The sequence below is a fragment of the Aulonocara stuartgranti genome, assembly GCF_965226115.1.
Source record: "Aulonocara stuartgranti genome assembly, chromosome: 23".
Lineage (NCBI taxonomy): Eukaryota > Metazoa > Chordata > Actinopteri > Cichliformes > Cichlidae > Aulonocara > Aulonocara stuartgranti.
In genome coordinates, this window is record NC_138958.1 from 11151556 (window position 1) to 11170845 (window position 19290).

General features: G+C 40.0%; 1 protein-coding gene across 1 annotated transcript; it reads right to left on the minus strand.

Annotated features, from left to right (window-relative positions):
- Positions 1–17103: 17103 nt before the first annotated feature.
- LOC309700599 (trypsin-like) lies at positions 17104–18456 on the minus strand. Its single transcript, XM_082524254.1, has 5 exons — positions 18291–18456; positions 18056–18206; positions 17828–17960; positions 17442–17699; positions 17104–17345 (listed from the first exon to the last, which is right to left on the minus strand). Exons 1-5 carry the CDS (start codon positions 18346–18348, stop codon positions 17178–17180), a joined length of 768 nt encoding a protein of 255 aa, XP_082380380.1. The 5' UTR covers positions 18349–18456; the 3' UTR covers positions 17104–17177.
- Positions 18457–19290: the final 834 nt, after the last annotated feature.

Genomic DNA, 19290 nt, shown 5'->3' on the forward strand with positions numbered 1-19290 from the left:
TGTGTTTTTTTAAATTGCGATCATAAAAAAACCCCACATAATTAATTTGATTTAACATTTCACAGAATTAACAGGTGCATCAATGATATAATGTTACCATTAATACCGTTACACCAAAATATTTTGCTTTATAGCCTCAAGGTTTTGTCTGGCATCACTGGTTAAGCACTAGCCTGGTTTTCCTCCTATTTTTCTGAAAGAAGATTTTCTGTTAGGGTAAACAAGTTCTCTAGCACTGCTTCTCTAACCTGTGGGGTTCCACAAAGTTCAGTCCTTGGTCTATTGTTTTTGTTTTTTACATGCTACCTTCAGCATTATTCCATTCTTTTGTTTCTTATTTCCATGCCAATGATATTCTGCTGCTTATGTCTTTTAAGCCTTGTCAGCTGGATACACCTTAGTTGATTGTTTATTCGAGATTTGTGGCTGGCTCTCCAATAACTGCTTTGTTTTAAACTCCAATAACACCAAGGTCGTGATAATAGCTGCTCCCGATATACATTCAAGAATCAGTCAAGTGATTACTTTGTTTGGAGCTTGGACGTCTGTGCGTTGTCATAAAATAATACATAAACTAATTTAAGTCTATTAGCAGCATCCAACCAATCATCCAGTTTTTTTATCTAATAAATGCTCATTTGACTTCTCACTTGTTGGTGAGAAGTTGGTAGATTGGATCTGGCTGGTTTACGCTTTTTTATCAGTAAGTAATGTAAAAAAAATATTGATTTTTAGATCTGGTGCAACAGCACGTGCACTAAATATGTTTCCTTCTCTCCTTCATTTCTTTATTTTAACCATTTTTCTTGTCTCACACTTAATAAATACATTTCAGAAATTAGAGCTTTTGATTATTTAATTATCTACAATTGAAGAAGTCAGATGCAAGTCCATGATACTGTTCTTAGGAACTGTTTGATTTGGCCAGTTGTCACTATCTTCAGATCCTGTAGCAAATTGAATGAACCACAGAAACCACAATTTCCAGATAAGATTTAAACTTCAGAGCACTTCCTCAGACTCACGGTTATGAAACTTAGCTGTATTTAGACAGTTACCCCATTTCACCATCCTCAGAAGTTTATTGATTAAACCTGATTAAAAATGAAATGTCATCCATATTAATAAGGCTCATGAAACTGTAGACAAGATGGAAACTGAATAGCTGTTAATTGTAAAACTTTGTCTGATATTTATTTATTGCCCCACTGGTCCAATAATTAACACATTGCTTAATATTGACTTTATATTCTCAGTTTGATAGCATAATGGTGGAGTACGATGCTAATAGATGGAATAGTTAAAAGGTTTTTGCTAGGTTCTGATTATGTGTGTAAAAACATTGTCCCTTCAGTCGTAAGTATATTTCAGTCATTATAGAACTGCACTTGTGTTTTACCAAAGAAAGCAATATTTAAAAAAAAAAATGTATTGACAGCGATTTAACAGCACAAGTACAATCCCAGGGTGTCAAAGCAAATCTTTAATTAAGTAAGATTTAACAAGTCTTTTTTCCTGAGAATCGTGTTGATCCAGTAAAGTTGTTTTGAAATATCTGCATTGTACCATCTCCACCCCAATGTTCTGTGTATTTCCTCAGTGCTCCCTGTATTTCCTACTTCTGTTCCCAGTTTAGTTCCCTAGTTTCTTAGTTTTTTGGTTTGAGTCCCTAGTTTCTTGTTTTTGGTTTTATTTTCTGTATTAGTGTAAGAGTATTCCCAGTAGTAAAAGCTGCCTTTTTGAATTTATTCCCTCGTGCTTGAGTCCTGCTTTGAGTCCACAGCACCACACTGTGACAGCAGCTTGACCAAATCAATTCATTGAAAATGTATTACAGTTTCTATTTAAATATTAAAGCAATGAATAAACACTGTTCTCACTTGTGTCTGTAGGTACATGAATAAAATGTGATCATGTAGAGCTTTTACATTTTTTAGGCTTTAAGTCGCTGCTAATATTGAGGATTTAGCAAGTACAGAAGTAATACATTATTTACTAATCAGTTATTTATTACTGAAGATCAATTATTTACTTTATGATTGTAAATAATTATTACATATCCATTCATCCATCCTTATCAGGGATGCTGTCCCAGGTTGCTCTGACATCCTGCTACTGTATGTTGATTATTGTCTTTGGTGCAAATTTGTACAGTGTGTAACTTGGAATCTCTCGGCTGTGGTAGACTCCACATGTAGAGGCTTTATTGTCCATGACAGTTCCTTTTCCTCTTTAACTACCTGAGGAATTCTTGGAGCAGCTCATCTCAGGTGCATGTCTTCCTGATGCATTTGCATCTTAGACTGGGCTTTGAAACTCTCTTATCCTCGCCACGTCTCTTTCCTTTGTTAATAGACTTGTAGGTGCTGGACTTTGGATCATGGTTTTCATGTCGTGACATCATGATCATCTATCTCCTACTGTGGATTATTATTCCAGTTGGGTATATGACAGCTGTGGTGATGCATGCATTAGTGGCTTGGATCTTACTTCTACTGTTTAACTGGCATCAAAGCACTTGCCTTACCTACTGTGTTTGGCTGTGATGGACCTTCGAGCATCTTTGTCATGGTTCCCCCATTTAACACAAAAGAAATCTTTATTATAATCAATTAACTCAATAATCATATAAATAGTAACAACAAAAAGAGACAGCACCGCTGCTTTAATGATAAATCAGACAGGTCAACCCAAAGAGATAGTGACCACTTCAACAAAGAAAACAACTATAAGGCTTCAACAGAAAAAGACAGCAACGCTGCCAATACCCAGGCAGGCCAAACAAACTAATGGAGGCCGCCGTCACTTAAGGGAAACCACCGCTCAGTTAAGAACTACTCACAAAGAGCCACACACGGTGGGGCTGGTCACACACAGCAGGCCTTTTCCATACCTAGACCAGTATCACACACTGCCCATCACAGAAGAACTCCACCAGAAGCCTCTCTCACATCCACACTGCTCTTCTCCAGCTTATATCACCTCTGAGGGTAATTGGTGGTAAACGAGGGCAGATGAGCAGCAGGTGTGTCCTAAAGGAGAAGGCAGGGGCAGAGAGAGACAAGGGGAGGGGCAAGAAAGAAGGAGGAGGAGAGGGAGAAGACAACACCACGCCCACACACTCCCACAGCCTCACAGGATGTAACAAGGTACTTGCACCTGTCCTGTATATCTGCTGATCTGCATTCTGGTAGCTCCACTCCTACAGTCTGGATCACCTCCCCTCTCATTGCTATCATTTGGCCACGCTTGAATTACATCCTGATATCCTCACTGTAGATCGTGGTGAGGTGGATCAGTGACGAGTCGATGTCTTGCTTGCTCTTGGTGTACCACTGGTCATCACCTGGTCTTTACTTTGCAGGCGGTGGTTGATGGCCGATATGAAAATTGGTGACTGAATCTTGAGAAAATAGAAAATGAATCTTTAATTGGCACATGTAATTCCTGCTTTAATAAGTCAGAGGTTAGTTTAGATATATTAAATAATTTTATTTCCATTCATTATTTATGGACCAGGACTGACATAATGAATTAATTAAATACATTTATTTTTTTTTTTAAATAAACTGCTAAGCTAATGACAAAAACACAGTTTTTAATCCAATTAACACTTGGTGTCATTTGAGTTCTCACTCATTTCCAGCACATTTGCACATTTAAACTTTTGTAAATAAATGACTTGATTTAGAAAAGTTTAAATGTGCAATAATAAGCAAAACTCTTGTAGCTCTAGTGTACTGTATAAAAACAAAAGTTGTTGACTTCTCTCCCTTTTTAATTATTTGTGGACCATTTTCATTTGGATGGTGAGGCAGCACGGTGGCACGGTGGTTAGCACTGTTGCCGCACAGCAAGAAGGTCCTGAGTTCAATTCCACCATCAGGCTGGCGTCTTTCTGTGTGGAGTTTGCATGTTCTCCCCGTGTTTGCGTGGGTTCTCTCCGGGTACTTCGGCTTCCTTCCACTGTCCAAAGACATGCAGCTTGTGGGGATAGGTTAATTGGATAATCCAAATTGTCACTAGGAGTGAATGTGAGTGTGAATGGTTGTCTGTCCTTGTGTGTTAGCCCTGCGACAGACTGGCGACCTGTCCAGGGTGTACCCTGCCTCTCGCCCTATGACAGCTGGGATAGGCTCCAGCGCCCCCCGCGACCCTGAAAAGGATAAGCGAATGGATGGTGAGACACCATCTTGTCTCACATTTGTAAACACATAAAGAGTGTTTTTGTTAAATTTGTTCATCTAAAATTGAAGAAGTCAGATGCAAGTCCATGATACTGTTTCTTGGAACTGCTCGACATGGTCATTTGTCACTATCTTTCTACAGCAAACTAGATGAACGGCAGAAACCACAATTTCCAGATAAGAATCAAACTTCAGTGCACTTCTCTGAACTCACAGTTGTGAAACTTTATTATTTAAAAGAAAATACATTTTTGCAGTTTTTTCAATGTCTAAATTAATGAAATGCAGTCTGTTGCTGTGTAGATGGGGCCTAATTACTCTGCCAAGAAAACCAGAGGTGATGTTTCATAGCGTCTCTTTTTTACAGCCATTACAAGGTGCTGTATCTCCTGTTTCAGTCATTAAGCTGTTCGATAACTCCATCAGCATGGCATTTTTTTTAATCCACACAGGACATCTAAGCCAAACAGTAAGACCTCCTTGACATCCTAAAAATATTATAACTTTGTCACACATTGCCAGCCCTTATAGTCATAGAACTCCTTTTCACTCTGGTTCATTTCTACTTGTTTTTTGACCCTTTTTTCTGCTGTTACAGGCCCTAACATAGAGGAGGCAGGGTTTATGACCTATACTGCAGCCAGACACCAGGGGGCGATATAGATGTTTTGGCTTCATTTTTGGGGTGCTAGTCGTCCATATTTTCTACAGCCATTAAATGGCACAAGCAAAGAGTCACTAGTGCCATGTGCTCTGTTGATCAGAGGGAAATTAATTTAAAACTGTTAGGATGCTAGAGTCTAATGTTAGCCAGCATAATGTTCACTTACAACATTGTGCTTATGTTTAGCTATTTCTTGTTAGCCTTTTGGAAAGGGGGGGGGGGGGGGGGGGGGCATATGTCTGATAACTAATCAAAATTAAATAAACCTCTTCCTCTTGGTTTTCTCATGTCAGAACCCTAACTTCGGTTTAGGAGTGAGATGGTGATGAGGAGGAGAGTAGTGGTTGAGGGGGCGGATGAAAAAGACGAGAAAGAAAAAATTAGAGAGAGAAAATTAAAATGTAAAAAATGTAAATGTTCAAAAATTGTTTGAAATTGATTTTGATGATTTTCAAAATTCAAATAACTGATAATTACTTATCTAATGCTGGTATATCAAATTTTTTTTGTTCATCTTTGTTTATCTACATCAGCAGAAAAGCAATTAAAAAAAAAGGATTCACTTTCTGTCCTTGATGATTGCTGCAGCCAACACAGCAGAAGATAACTAACAAGAAGGAAGTGATAACTAGTTATTGGACGTGAATGCTAATGGTTATCATGTCCAATAGCAGGCAGCCGAGTGTTGTGTGCATGACATCAGATGCAAAACCTCGATAGGCAAATAGCAGTTCAGTTACAGTAAGTGAACATCAGTAATTCAGTCCAAATTGGTTCTCAAACAAAGCAATTATAAAACAGCTGGTGTAGTTACAATTATCACTGATGTTTCCTATCACTGTGGCTTAATCCAGGGCACATTTTTCTATGCACATATTATATATTTCTATGAATATACAGTGGGGGTCTAAAGGGGTTCTGAATAGTCTCGATAATTTCACACCATTTAAAAAAACATATAAAAGATGAAACTGGAGCTAAAATATCAGAATTTCAGGAGCGGGTCCACACCTCCATACACATTTCTTCCAGCTCTCTGTCTGTGTATGACCAGTCTTTTGCAGCTGAGGTGTAATAAAGAACAAAAGCACTGTTGACCTGCCCAATAATGACACCTCCTTGGTGGCTGAAGCTCAGGGGTTAGAGCAAGTCATCTGCGAAGGTTGGTGGTTCAATCCCTGGGTGCTCCAGTCCACATGCCAAATATCGTTGGGCAAGATACTAACTCCAAGTTGCTCTCCGACGAAGAACATAGAGTATGATTGTTGTAAATGTTGGATAGACACTTACATAGAAAAAGCATATTAAACATTTGTGAATGGGTGAGGCTAACTGTGTAAAGCACCATATAAGAACCAGTCCATTTACCAGAGTCATTCTTTTTCACAAATCTTTTAGCAGCCTTCTTGAAACATATGTTATCAGTATTATTGTTACTATTCATAGTAGTACAACAGTAGAGGTGATGTTAGTATTATTACTGATTATTGTATTATTATTGTTATTTATTGATGTGTCATGTAGCATGACAGATGTTCAATGTGATTACACAGACATTATGTAGGAGCGGATAATGGATAACAGGTACTGATCTTTAGAAAACTATTTCCTTTAACTATCTAACACATTTTAGGGTCGACTTGAAAGAAAGGCAAATATGAAAAGTAAAAGTGAGGTCAGAGGTCAAATGTGACATTTGGATGTAAACTATAATGTGACATTTAGAATTCCCATAGTTTTAAATGGCTCTGTACAGCATTATTATCACTTCAACATTTAAATGTCTATTTACCTTGAAAGAGAGGTCAGAGGTCAAATATGAGATGATATTTTAAATCTTTATTTAAAGATTAAAGACTGTGTCGCCCTCTCTCTGCCGCTCCCTACGCTACTTTCTATGTGCTGACAACAGAGGTGGGAAGTAACAAAGTACAAATACTTACACATGAGCTTCATATGTTTCCATTTTTTCATTTTTTCCAGTATTCATATTTTTGTTTCTGTTAGATTTTTTGAGTTTTTGCTGCTTTCAGTCATTTAGACTATCGTGCATTTTTCTTTTTTTATGCCTTGTCACAGAAGTATTTGTTTTGTTCTTTGACCATCAGAGGGAGCCAGGTGTGCATCGGTCTGAGGAGAGCTGCTTATTGAGTCTTCTTACTGTACAGGTCTCTTGTTGTAATCCAGGAAAAGAATCATCCCATGATGGATATGAACATAGGTCATTATTATTATTATTTATTATTGTTATTTCAATTCAATTTAATTCAATTTTATTTATACAGCACCAAATCACAACAACAGTTGCCTCAAGGTGCTTTCAAAGGTCATCAGACAAAAATCAAATTGTAAGTCTTGTATGGAACCAGGCAGCAAAAAATTAGGAACACTCAAAGGCTGTAGGCCAATAATTTATTTTGTGAAAAGAAAAAAGGTGTTACTATCTTAGTGCAATCTTTCAAGTACAAACAAGTTAACTGATAACTAAAAATATGTATATTTAAAGGTTTCCTTTATTTGTTTATCCAAAAGTACAAATAATACTTATAATAGGAGACCAGGCAATTTCTTCTTACAGACATTTCAGCCGCCCTCAGTTGGTCAACACTTCTGTCATCAATTCTAGTTTTCAGCCAATAAGCCACATGACACTTAATTTTAATATTTTTTTTTCAGAAAATGCAAAGCATTTGTATGATTTTGTTTGCCTGGACTTCCTTTGAGATTTGTAGACAGACAGAGCTTAAATGAACAAAAAAACCCAAACAAACAAACAAAAAAAACAAAACAATTAAATCTCTCCAGACACATGAATCATTTAAATCCATGTATATAGAGTTTCTTGACTAGGTGTTTTAAGTAAATAGTAAGTACTGTGTACCAGCACCAGAAATAATACTTTGTTGTTTTAAATGGCCTAAACTACTGTTATTTAGCTAAGTGTAAATGCAAATAGCACACAAAGTAGAAGACATGAGGTAGCGTAGCTCACTGAGTTCAGCAGGTGTCACGTTGGTGTGTGGATGTGGAGAAGAGAGGACCCAAACGCAGGACCCGCAGGCTGGTGAAGCACTTGGATGGTGTTTATTGTGATGACAGGATGAACAGAACATGAGACTAATGAATGGCTGAACTGGAATCACATGTGGGATTGAGGATGACAAGACAACAAACTGGACTTAAATACATAGGATGATGATGATTAGAAACAGGTAAGTACACAGCTGAACTAAATCTGACTAATAACACAGGAAGTAGAACTAAACAAACCGGAAACACGTGGAAAACTAAACTGTGAGAGAGTGTAAACTGAAAATGCTGGGCCAGGAACCCTGACAGCTGCAGAAGCTTGGGTTCAAATCTACCATGACGGGCCATCATCGTCATTTTCTTTATAAAGCGCTTTAAAACAACCACAGCTGACACAAAGTGCTGTACACTGGAACATGTACAGCACTTTGCATCAGCCATGCTGCATCTCTTGCTCTTGCTTTCTCTATCTGCATTTCTTCTTCACAGCTCAAACTTCTTTATGTTAAAACCTGCTCGTGTAGGATAGCTGAATACGTTAAAATCCAAGATCATCAGTAGATTATATGACGTGGTATCAACAATAAAACAAAAATAATAAATATGCATGTAATTTGAAAGTTTTAAAAAGTGAAAAAAGGAGAAATATATAACTCAAATTATTTTCAGTGTGGAGCAGTGAAAAGTGATTTTTATATCTGACTACTTAACACAAATGTAGCTTCAGTTCTGCACTTGGGTCATATAGAGCGGTGTTCCAAATGCAAATGTAATTAGAGAAAAGCTCAAGTTACAACGTTCATATTTACACATTGGTGGGCCAGACAAAAAGTGCTGATGTGCTGCTACTTATTATCATCTGAGGCATATCAGAACACAAATAAGTACAAACTAATGCAGAGTATGCGCCTCACAAGAACATGATTTTATCACAGCTTGCAGTAACATCCTTTGATGAATGTGGTTTTGCAACTTTCCAAAACACAGACTTCAAGTTTTAGAATAAACACGGAATATTATATACGCCCCTTTCTTACCAAAAGACTTGAATTTAGACGATAAGTGAGCTACTTCTACTCTTCTGCTTACTGAGAGTCCTTATTTCTGTTTTCTCTGGGTGGACAAAAATGACAGCTTGTTTAGCTCGTACCTTGAAGCAACAAAATGAAACTGGGGTTTAATAGAAAATTAAAAATAGTTTGTTATTTAAACTTTTGTTTGAATCAGCTGCAATGCAACCCGATACACTCAGATAACATGGGTGGGACTTTCGTGCCATCATGGGAACTCTTTAATCTTGGTGTTTTCATATAAGTGCTAAGATGCCTCGACAGATAGAGGCTTATACATGTACAGCCTTATTACATTGTGGTAAAAATGTCCTAAAATTTTTTAATGAGCATTAAGATTTTTTAACAGTTAAATAAAGTCAGTGTTTGGTGACCACCAGCTTTATGTAACTCAGTTAGCTTCAGTTTTATTTATATAGCACCAAATCAGAACAGCAGTTGTGTCAAGGTGCTTTATAATGTAAGGTAAAGATAATATATGTATAAAAATATAACTCCCTATGAGCAAGCGCTTTGGCAACAGTGGGAAGGAAAAACTTTCAAAACTTCTGGATTAGCTGAACGCTATTCAGGGAGTTTTTAGGACTTCCTGATAATAATGAATTACAGTCTTCTAGCCTAGAAGTAATAAATGCATGAACTAGTTTTTCAGCATCACTAAGAGGCAGGATATTTCTAATTTTAGAAATATTGCACAAATGGAAGAAAGCAGTCCAACATATGTGTTTAATATATTTAATATCCTGGTCAAAATGACTCCAAGGTTCCTCACAGTGTTACTAGAGGCCAAAGTAATGCCATCCAGAGTAAGAATACTTGGTAGTACTAGACCACCATTGTGGGGTTTTTTGTTTGTTTGTTTTGTTTGTTTTAATTTTTAGACTTATCCATAACATTTTTTTTTAATTAAAAAAAACTGAAGCATTAATTAATGGCAGGACTTCTTTGAGCAGCCTTGTAGGAATGGGGTCTAAAAGGCATGCTGATGGTTGGAGGAAGTAATTACTAAAGTTAACTCAGAAAGATCAATTGGAGAAAAATACTCTAAATGAATATCAATGGTACTGAAAGTAGCTGTGCATAATGTTTTGTCTGTGAGATGGTTATGAGTAATTCTTTCTCCAATGATTAAAATTTTATTTGTGAAGAGGTTCAGAAAGTCATTACTAGTTACTGTTAAAGGAAGATAATAACAACAGTGGGCAATCTTATCACTACATGCTAAACATGTCAACACTTATCTTGACTTCTTTTACCACATCCTTAATTGGAGCAAAGATGTAGCTTAGTCAATCACGCTATCTTTGGTTGCTCTGGAACCTTTTCACTGACTGCATTGCAACACAGTCTGTCACATTAATCTACATTTCGTCCTTCATTTCATCATTTTACATTTTATAAAAAATGAAAATAAATCTGGGTTTTATATGATCAACTTTTGGTGAGTGAATGAATGAATGAATGATCCTGAGAAGATGGCAGGCAAAAGGACAGGCAAGTGAGAACAGTGGGTTGTTTAGGTTTCCACAATTGAGACACAAAGTGAATAAAGTGAATCTTGCCGTGGAGGCCGGCGTCCAGATTACTGAGCTGCAGGTGAGTTGAGCAGTGACTTGACAAGGTTACTGGAGGCACAAAGAAACAAAGAGGAAAAGGTAAGTACGAAGCATAGACATGGAAACATGAAACAGTGAGGCCTGGTTACCACCATCAGGTAGCTGATCAACTGGAGGAGAATAGATGACAACACTGGTCTTCAGTACAGCCTCGCTGATTGCCATCAATGGATAGCAGAAATAGAGAATAGAGAGAGACCTGCGACAGTCTGGTGACTTGTCCAGGGTGTACCCTGCTTCTCACCCTAAGACAGCTGGGATAGGATCCATCTTGATAAGCCGGGGGGGGGGGGGTCAGAATGACAGTGTGTAGTATTTCACATCAACTTGAAGTGGTGGCCAAATGTAATCTGACCATACTGAGTCGGAACCTTGTAAGTCTCTCTGCAGCTTCTCTTCTCTTCTTTCATCATCTCTCCAAACCCATCACCAAAGAGGCTGTGTCTGCTCCTAGATCCCCCCCCCCCCCCCCCCCCCCAAAAAAAAAAAAATAATGAGTAGGGCTGCCACAATTAGTTGACTAGTCAAGTTTACGTTGACTATCAAAATTGTCGACGACTTATTTAAACAGTCAACGTGTCGTTTGAAGCTTTGTAAAATCCTGAAAGACGCAGGGATAAGTAGTAGAATTTAAAAGAGTAACAATGGATTGAAACAGAAGATGGCAGCAATGCATCTACAAGGATGCCAGCTGCCGTTAAACGCAGAAGAAGAAAAAGAAGCAGTCTCCGGTATCGTAGCTGGCGGCCACATTTGTAGGCCGATTACGTTACAGTGACGCAACGAAGACCGTTCAAATTTGAAGACTCTGACAAATACGTCCTCCGTTTCCCCAGAGACCCAGAGATGGGTCGGGTGTATTCTTCATGGCCCAACCTATCCCAGAATTCATAGCGCGACGCAGCCAATTCCAGTTTCCAACAATGGAAACTGGAGTTATATATGACACCTATAACTCTGTCTGTGTCACAAAATAAACTTTTAAGATTTTCTCAGGTGAGGATGTAGCTGTGTAAACTTCAAATATCTGCTCAATTTATCAAAACATTACATATTTGCAAAAGTACCACGGAGTTTTCGGAGACGTCTGTTACCCACCAGCTCGGCGACCGGGAGGTCAAGGCTCACTAGAGCTGGCGAGAACAGCGAACTCCTGGCACATCGTTTTCAAACCCCCCGTGGTCTTTCGCTACTCAGGTTAAACGTGATATATAGGCCACTTTGATAACTTAAAAATTTTATTATTTTTACACAACAGAATAAACGTCTGTGCCTATTAGTTAATTCATTAATTAATACCCAAGCTTTTAGGAGAAACCATCTGTTAAACTTGTTCACGGTGGTTAGGAACCATAATACTCCCTCTACAAACGCTTATAGCTGCCTATTTAAATAGTTCAAACACCAAATATACCTTAAACTGTGATTGTAAAACACCTTAATATCACTTCAGAGTTTACATGAATATTAATATTTGAAAATTAGGCTCGCAGCTCAGTCCACTCTAGAATCAGAATCAGAATCAGAATCAGAATGGGGTTTATTGCCAAATGTTGAGCAGGTTTACAACATTAGGAAATTGCTGCGGTGCTTCAGTGCAAACATAGTGTCATAAATAACACTTAAATAGACATGGAAAAAATAGGGATAAGAATTAAAAGTGCTACGTGGAAAGATATGTGCATGAGATATACATGAGATATATACATGAGAGTAAGAATTAAGAGTGCTACGTTGAAAGATATATACATGAGTGCAGGTGGTGATCAGTGCCAAACATGGAATGATACAGTGACACAGCGTAGGGTCATGTGTTAGTGGCGGGGACAGCCATATGGTTATTGTTCATGTGTCCAACAGCAGAGGGGAAGAAACTGTTCTTATGGCGAGAGGTTCTGGTGCGAATGGACCGGAGCCTCCTGCCTGAGGGGAGCAGGTCAAACAGACTGTGTCCAGGGTGAGAAGGGTCAGCTGAGATCCGAGCTGCACGCCGCAATGTCCTGGAGGTGTACAGGTCCTGCAAAGATGGGAGTCTGCAGCCAATCACCTTCTCAGCAGAGCGCACAACACGCTGCAGTCTCTGTTTGTCCCTGATAGTGGCTCCAGCGTACCACACGGTGATGGAGGAGGTGAGGATGGACTCGATGATTGCAGTGTAGAATTGCATCATCGTCCGTGTTGGCAGGTTGAATTTCTTCAGCTGCCTCAGGAAGTACATCCTCTGCTGGGCTTTCTTGATGACGGAGGTGATGGTGGGCTCCCACTTCAGGTCCTGGGTGATGGTGGTACCCAGGAAGCGGAATGAGTCCACAGAGGTGATGGGGGGTGTCAGTCAGGATGATGGGGGGGAGTGGGGCTGTGTGCTTCCTGAAGTCCACAATAATCTCCACTGTCTTCTGGGCATTCAGCACCAGGTTGTTGTGGCTGCACCAGGACACCAGACGTTCAACCTCCCTCCTGTAGGCAGACTCGTCCCCGTCCGAGATGAGTCCAATAACGGTGGTGTCATCTGCAAACTTGATTAGCTTGACAGACTGGTGGGTGGAGGTGCAGCAGTTGGTGTACAGGGAGAAGAGCAGAGGAGAAAGAACACAGCCCTGAGGGGAGCCGGTGCTGATGGTCCGGGAGTCCGAGACATTCTTTCCCAGCCTCACATGCTGCTTCCTGTCCGTCAGGAAGTCAGTGATCCACCGGCAGATGGGATCAGGCACATTCATCTGGGAAAGCTTGTCTCGGAGATGGTCTGGAAGGATGGTGTTGAAGGCAGAGCTGAAGTCCACAAACAGGATCCTGGCGTAGGTTCCTGGGGAGTCCAGATGCTGCAGGATGAAGTGTAGGGCCATGTTGATGGCGTCGTCTACAGACCTGTTGGCTCTATATGCAAACTGCAGGGGGTCCAGGAGGGGGGCCGTGAGGGTCCTGAGATGGGAGAGAACTAGGCGCTCAAAGGACTTCATGACCACAGATGTCAGAGCCACGGGTCTGTAGTCATTTAGTCCAGTGATCCTAGGTTTCTTGGGGACAGGGATTATGGTGGAGGACTTGAAGCAGGCAGGCACATGACATGCCTACAGTGAGGAGTTGAAAATGCCAGAAAACACTGGGGCCAGCTCGTTTGCAGTGTCTGAGGGTGGCAGGAGACACGCCGTCTGGGCCGGGAGCTTTCCGAGCATTCAGGTTCTTAAACTGCTTCCTCACATCTGCTTCATGAATATGAAGAGTTGTGGTGGGAGGAGGTGGTGTGAAATCCTCTTTTGTGTGGGGTGAGGAGGGGGGTGTTGTAGGTGAACGGTTTGAAGGTGGTGATGGCTCTATGGAGGGGGGAGAGGTGGGGGAATTAGTGTCCAAAGTGTCTCTATTGTTGGGGCCGTTGGAGGTGTGAAGGCTGCCTGATGGCTCGTCAAAACGACAGTAGAAGTCGTTAAGGGTGTTGGCCAAGAGCAAGTCATCAGTGGAGTGGGGGGTTTTAGGCTTGTAGTTTGTGATATTCCTAAAACCTTTCCACACAGAGGCCGAGTCATTCTCTGAGATCTGCTGCTGCATCTTCTCAGAGTGCTGATGTTTAGCAATGTCCACTTCTTTAGTGAACCTGTACTTGGCCTCTCTGTAGCAGTCCCTGTCTCCGCTTCTGAACGCCTTTCTCTTTTCCAGCCACAGCTTTTTGAGTTTAGGAGTAAACCAGGGTTTGTCATTGTTATAACTCACCCTGGTGCGTGATGGCACAATGCTGTCCTCACAGAAATGGATATAGGAGGTGACAGTGTCCGTAAACTCGTCCAAGCTGTTAGAAGCAGCCTTCATTGTGTCCCAGTCTGTAGACTCCAAACACGTGCGAAGCTCCTCCACAGCCTCGTTGCTCCTCGTTGCTAGCACAGCTGGCTGCCGGCAGAGCCTGCGGGAACGGTGGGGGCGCTCCTCAGCTCTTTTCTGGGTGGGTGGCACAGCTGCCCCTCCTGGTCCTCCCAGGGCTCTCATGCTCTGGGGGCCTCTAGATGTCTGGGGGCTGGATCTCATCCATGCCTGCTTCATGTCTTGGGGGGCAGGGCTATGGCTCCCCACACTATTAGATAGTTAGATGGAGGAACTGTTGGGTTTATCTAAGTACAAACCCTGCTGGAACGTAAGACAACCAACCGCAGCAGCAAAACAAGACACAAGACAGAGCTCTTTGTGAGCTCACTCGCGAGGAAAGCCGACCAAGGTCAAGCGCTGTTCCTTCCACATGAACCCCGTCAACCTCGGACGGACTCCTCGTACAGCTACTTTTACTGACAACAGTGATTACATGAATATGCATAGTTTGTGTGTGTGTGTGTCAAAATATGAGCCTGTGAAAACTGCTCAGTCAGGCCTAACAATGTTTTACTATGTTATCTGCAAAGAGATGAAACTCCCATGATGACCGGTGCCAGGAGCCTCCCGGGAGAATAGTGGGAGTCCTCCTTGCAGCAGCCCAACTAAGACAAAAGACTGTTGTAACTGAAAAGATATAGAGTGTGTGCTCTGCCATACCATATATCACCAGACAAGATGCGACCTTCCCATGAACTTAACATGTGTATGAGGTATGCCGAAACAGCAGAAGGGAGGGGAACGTCCTCCCCTCTCATGGTGCACACAGTGCACACAGAACCTTAGCAGACCTAAATAAGGATGACATATTTTATCAACATACAAACGATTATATATCTCTAAGCATAAATGATTATATTTTTCTAAGTACAAATAATAATCTTAAGTTATCACTCTCATAGGAACCTTTTGAATACAAGCACATTCACGTGCACAGGTGCGTGAGCATCAACTTATCCAGGTTGATGCTGTGGTCTCCCTACTGTGTTGTTCTCTTTTTTCTTGGTTTCTTCTTTTTCTTCCAGCAGGTGATCCAGCGGATTTTTAGTCTCCTTTCTCACTGTCCCTCTTGCCCTCTATTTTTCTTTCCCTCTCCTTTTCTTGAAATTCTCTTCTCTGCGTTTTTCCCTTTCCAGTCCCCCAGTCATGTCTTTTCCATTTGTAATTACTTAAATTTTAAAATAAACAAATAAATAAATACATAAATAATAATAATAATAAAGATCAATCAAGTGAACCGGTATGGATAAGCCATAATGATCCACTTGGAAAAATAAATCCGTTGGGCATTTCTCTTGGCCTTCACACAATAATTCTGATTGCCACAGTGCCGAACGGGACAGGCAAAGAAAAAGAAAAACCCCCAAAAGAGAAAAATGCTAACTTGTACTGACACTTTTGGATAATGTGTAATGAACTAAAATGAGTTTCTTAACAAAGCAGATGAAGCAGCAGGTTTCATCTCAGTAATGAAACCTGCATCTCAGCCGTCATCTTGGTGACTTCTGACCTCTCCTTCAAGGTAAATAGAAACTCTCTGAAGGTTGAAGTGATAATAATGTTATATATGATCATTACTGTCACTGTTTGTATTGAGAACATATAGGCATATATGGAATGATATATAGAAATTCCTGAGAAAGCTGGCCTCTTCTTTAAGGTCAAAAAAGGTCAAACTTTTATAAAATGACTTTTATCTTTAAAACTCTGCTTATAATTCTGCTCCCTTTGTTTGTACTGGAAACGTTTAGGAGAAGATACTGGTGTATGGGCTATCACATTTGACCTCTGACCTCACTTTTGCTTTTCACCATCCAATGCATCTTCTTCCGCTTTATCCGGGGCTGGGTCACGGGGGCAGCAGCCCAAGCAGAGAAGCCCAGACCTCCCTCTCCCCAGCCACCTCCTCCAGCTTATCCGGGGGAACACAAAGGCGTTCCCAGGCCAGCTGAGAGATAATCTCTCCAGAAAAGACTATCATATAGAGCCTGCTCCACACACAAGCTGCACAGGCACCTGAGAACTGTCCACCCATCAGTGGAATGGGAAGAAAAAACACAGTCAGTTGAGTGTGATATTAATATTTCTAAATGCCAACCTTTCCCTTAATTAAAGATCTGGGCATTCATTTTTTTTCTTTTTGTTTTGCATATTTTAATCAATATTTTATTGTGTTGTGGTTTGCAGTATCTTGTGTTGTTTCCTTTTAAATTTGTTTATAAGGAAAAATCTGAAAATTTAAATAGTTAAAAGTTGAATTGTAAATAGTTGTTTTTGTATTTTTGTAATTTTTTTTTACATTTTATGTGGAGTGAATAAATAAAAGAATATTTATATAATAAAAATATATATAAATAAAAACACATATTTTTTTTACATTAGTAGTTCATTTTGTGCATAATTTTATATTGTTGTTGATAATAAATTAATTAAAGCAACAAAACAACCTGAAGAGACTCTGGTCAGCTGGCACTAACAGCATCACTGTAGTTTTGTGAAAACAGGAAGTTGAAGGGATAATGGTGATAGCCTTGATATTAGCTTATCTAACATTCACTTGACAAAAAGTCATTTCACATAGTATCTGAGTTTCTTGTTTGTTTTGTTAACTCATATGTTTGCAATGACACTGAAATAAAGGAAATGAGACTGCGGCTTGTCAGAAGCATTTTTATTTCCATTTTTTGGTCACGATGACAAAGCAAGCAGAGAAAACCACTTCAAAATGTTTAAGTTTCAGTATGCAAAAGACGAACTTTTACACCAAACTGTTTCTGCCAGTCACAGTTTTGTTGATCCATTGAACGTATTTTGTGATGTCGGTGTAGACGTTGGGCTCCTCTGGGTAATTGCAGATACCATTGTGGTTATAAGAAACAATGCCAACAGCTAACCCTTGACACACCAGAGGTCCCCCAGAATCACCCTGTGAGGAGCAAAGATTTTAATTTTTCTATTTAAAAAAATGATTCTTTTGTTGATGGAATACAAGTTTAACTTTCAGTGAAAACAGAACACATACCTGACAGAATCCTTTGTCTGTGCCATATCCACCTGCACAGACAACGTTGGCAGGAAGATGACCCCACTGGTCCTCACAGACTTGTTTCTCAATGACAGACACATCCACCACCATCAGCTCATCAACAGGTTTATTAGCATCAGTTTTAGTTTTTCCCCATCCAGCCACCTGACACACTTGGTTTTCTTGAAGGTGTATTTCTTCAGGTGGAAGCTGAATTGTTCGTACCATGTGGCCTAGATGAGCCTTCTCAGACAACTGGAGACAAACACAATAAAGTAAAAATGCCATTTTTCTTATGATTGCTCTTTTGTTGCAATGTAATTAGAATAATAAGACCGCAAATATGTCATCTAAAACTGTTGTGAACATGAACATGTACTTACTTTAATCAGCATGATGTCATTACCCTGTCCAACCTGTTGATAATTTTCATGGATGGTTTTGTTTTCAATCTTTATTTTTTGATGATTGCCGTTCTTGAGATTGTGGTTGCCGAGAACAACGTATGTGGGGTTGCTGAAGGAGTGATCAATGAATAAATCAACACATTTTTTAAATGCATTTCAGTGACATGAGTCAGAGATTACAGGAAAAGATGTCTGATTACTCACTATTTATTACAGTGTGCAGCCGAGACTACAAAGTCTTCAGTGATGAGAAATCCTCCACAAACATGTTCACCCTTGTTGTTCTGCACAGAGGCCATGTACTGCATCGAGTTCTCTGGGGCTTTTTTACCATCTATGATGTGACTTCCATGTGCTGAAACAAGTAAAAGAACAAACTAAAGAAAATGTAGTTAATGCCATATTAAATGATCAGAGAATAATAACAAAGCTTTCTTACCGAGCTTTCCGAGGCATGCCAGAAGATGAAGGAGCAGGCTTTTCTGCAGACCGAGCATGATGCCAGCGAAATAGTTACCATGTGTTTGAGTGTCTAGGTGAACCTTTTATACAGCAGTTTGTCTCACTGACAAGTATGATTACAATCAATCTTAATTTACTTTCTGTTACGCCCCAGTCTAGGGGTACAGGAATGTAGCATAAGAGTTAAAAAAGGAAGTAACACCTTCTAACCACATTATTTATGCGACGCAAGTTTTCATGTTTGGCAATTTACATGATCTTTTTTGTACAAAAGGCCCCATTGTTACGGTTTTATTCTGTTCAGTTGTTAGTTCACCTGTAGTTTTTTAGAGTGGCCACCCCGCCGTTTTGTATGAGAGAGACTATGGGCAGGGAGAAACGTGGGCAAGGCACCTGAGCTTTTCTGCTCCAGATTACCAGCAGAGAAGTGGTCATTCCGTGAGAAGTGTGTGTTAATGAGCAACGTAAGTTTGTGATGTGTGAGAATGTGATAATAAGATCAGAGCGATCCCACCGTCCCTCCTGTTTTTGTGTAATATCCAAAACTATGGTTAGCGGGCGATATTTAACAAGCCCTGTGTTATGAGCCCTGTTGTTATTTGCTAATGGTCTGACATTAAGAAGTGTTGGGAGTGATGGTAGCATCAGCAGATTTTGATCACTCTCTGTTTTTGGTCTGTTGATATTTATAATGATGTTGTTAATTATTATGATTTGGGAAAGTTATATAGTGATGTTTGTGTAGACAGTGAGAAGTTCAAGGGATCAAAAAATATGTGGTTCCTTATTATAAAGGAAACGCTCTCAATATGGGATTCATAATGTTTACTTGGGGTCCTATCTCCACCATTTAGGACCCAAATGATGTCAGTAGTACCCGGGTTGGTCAGACTGAGTGAGTGATGACTGTGATGAATTGACTTCACCTGCTGTGATGGTACCTAAGTGGATAATAGAGTATGAGATGTTTGGGGAAA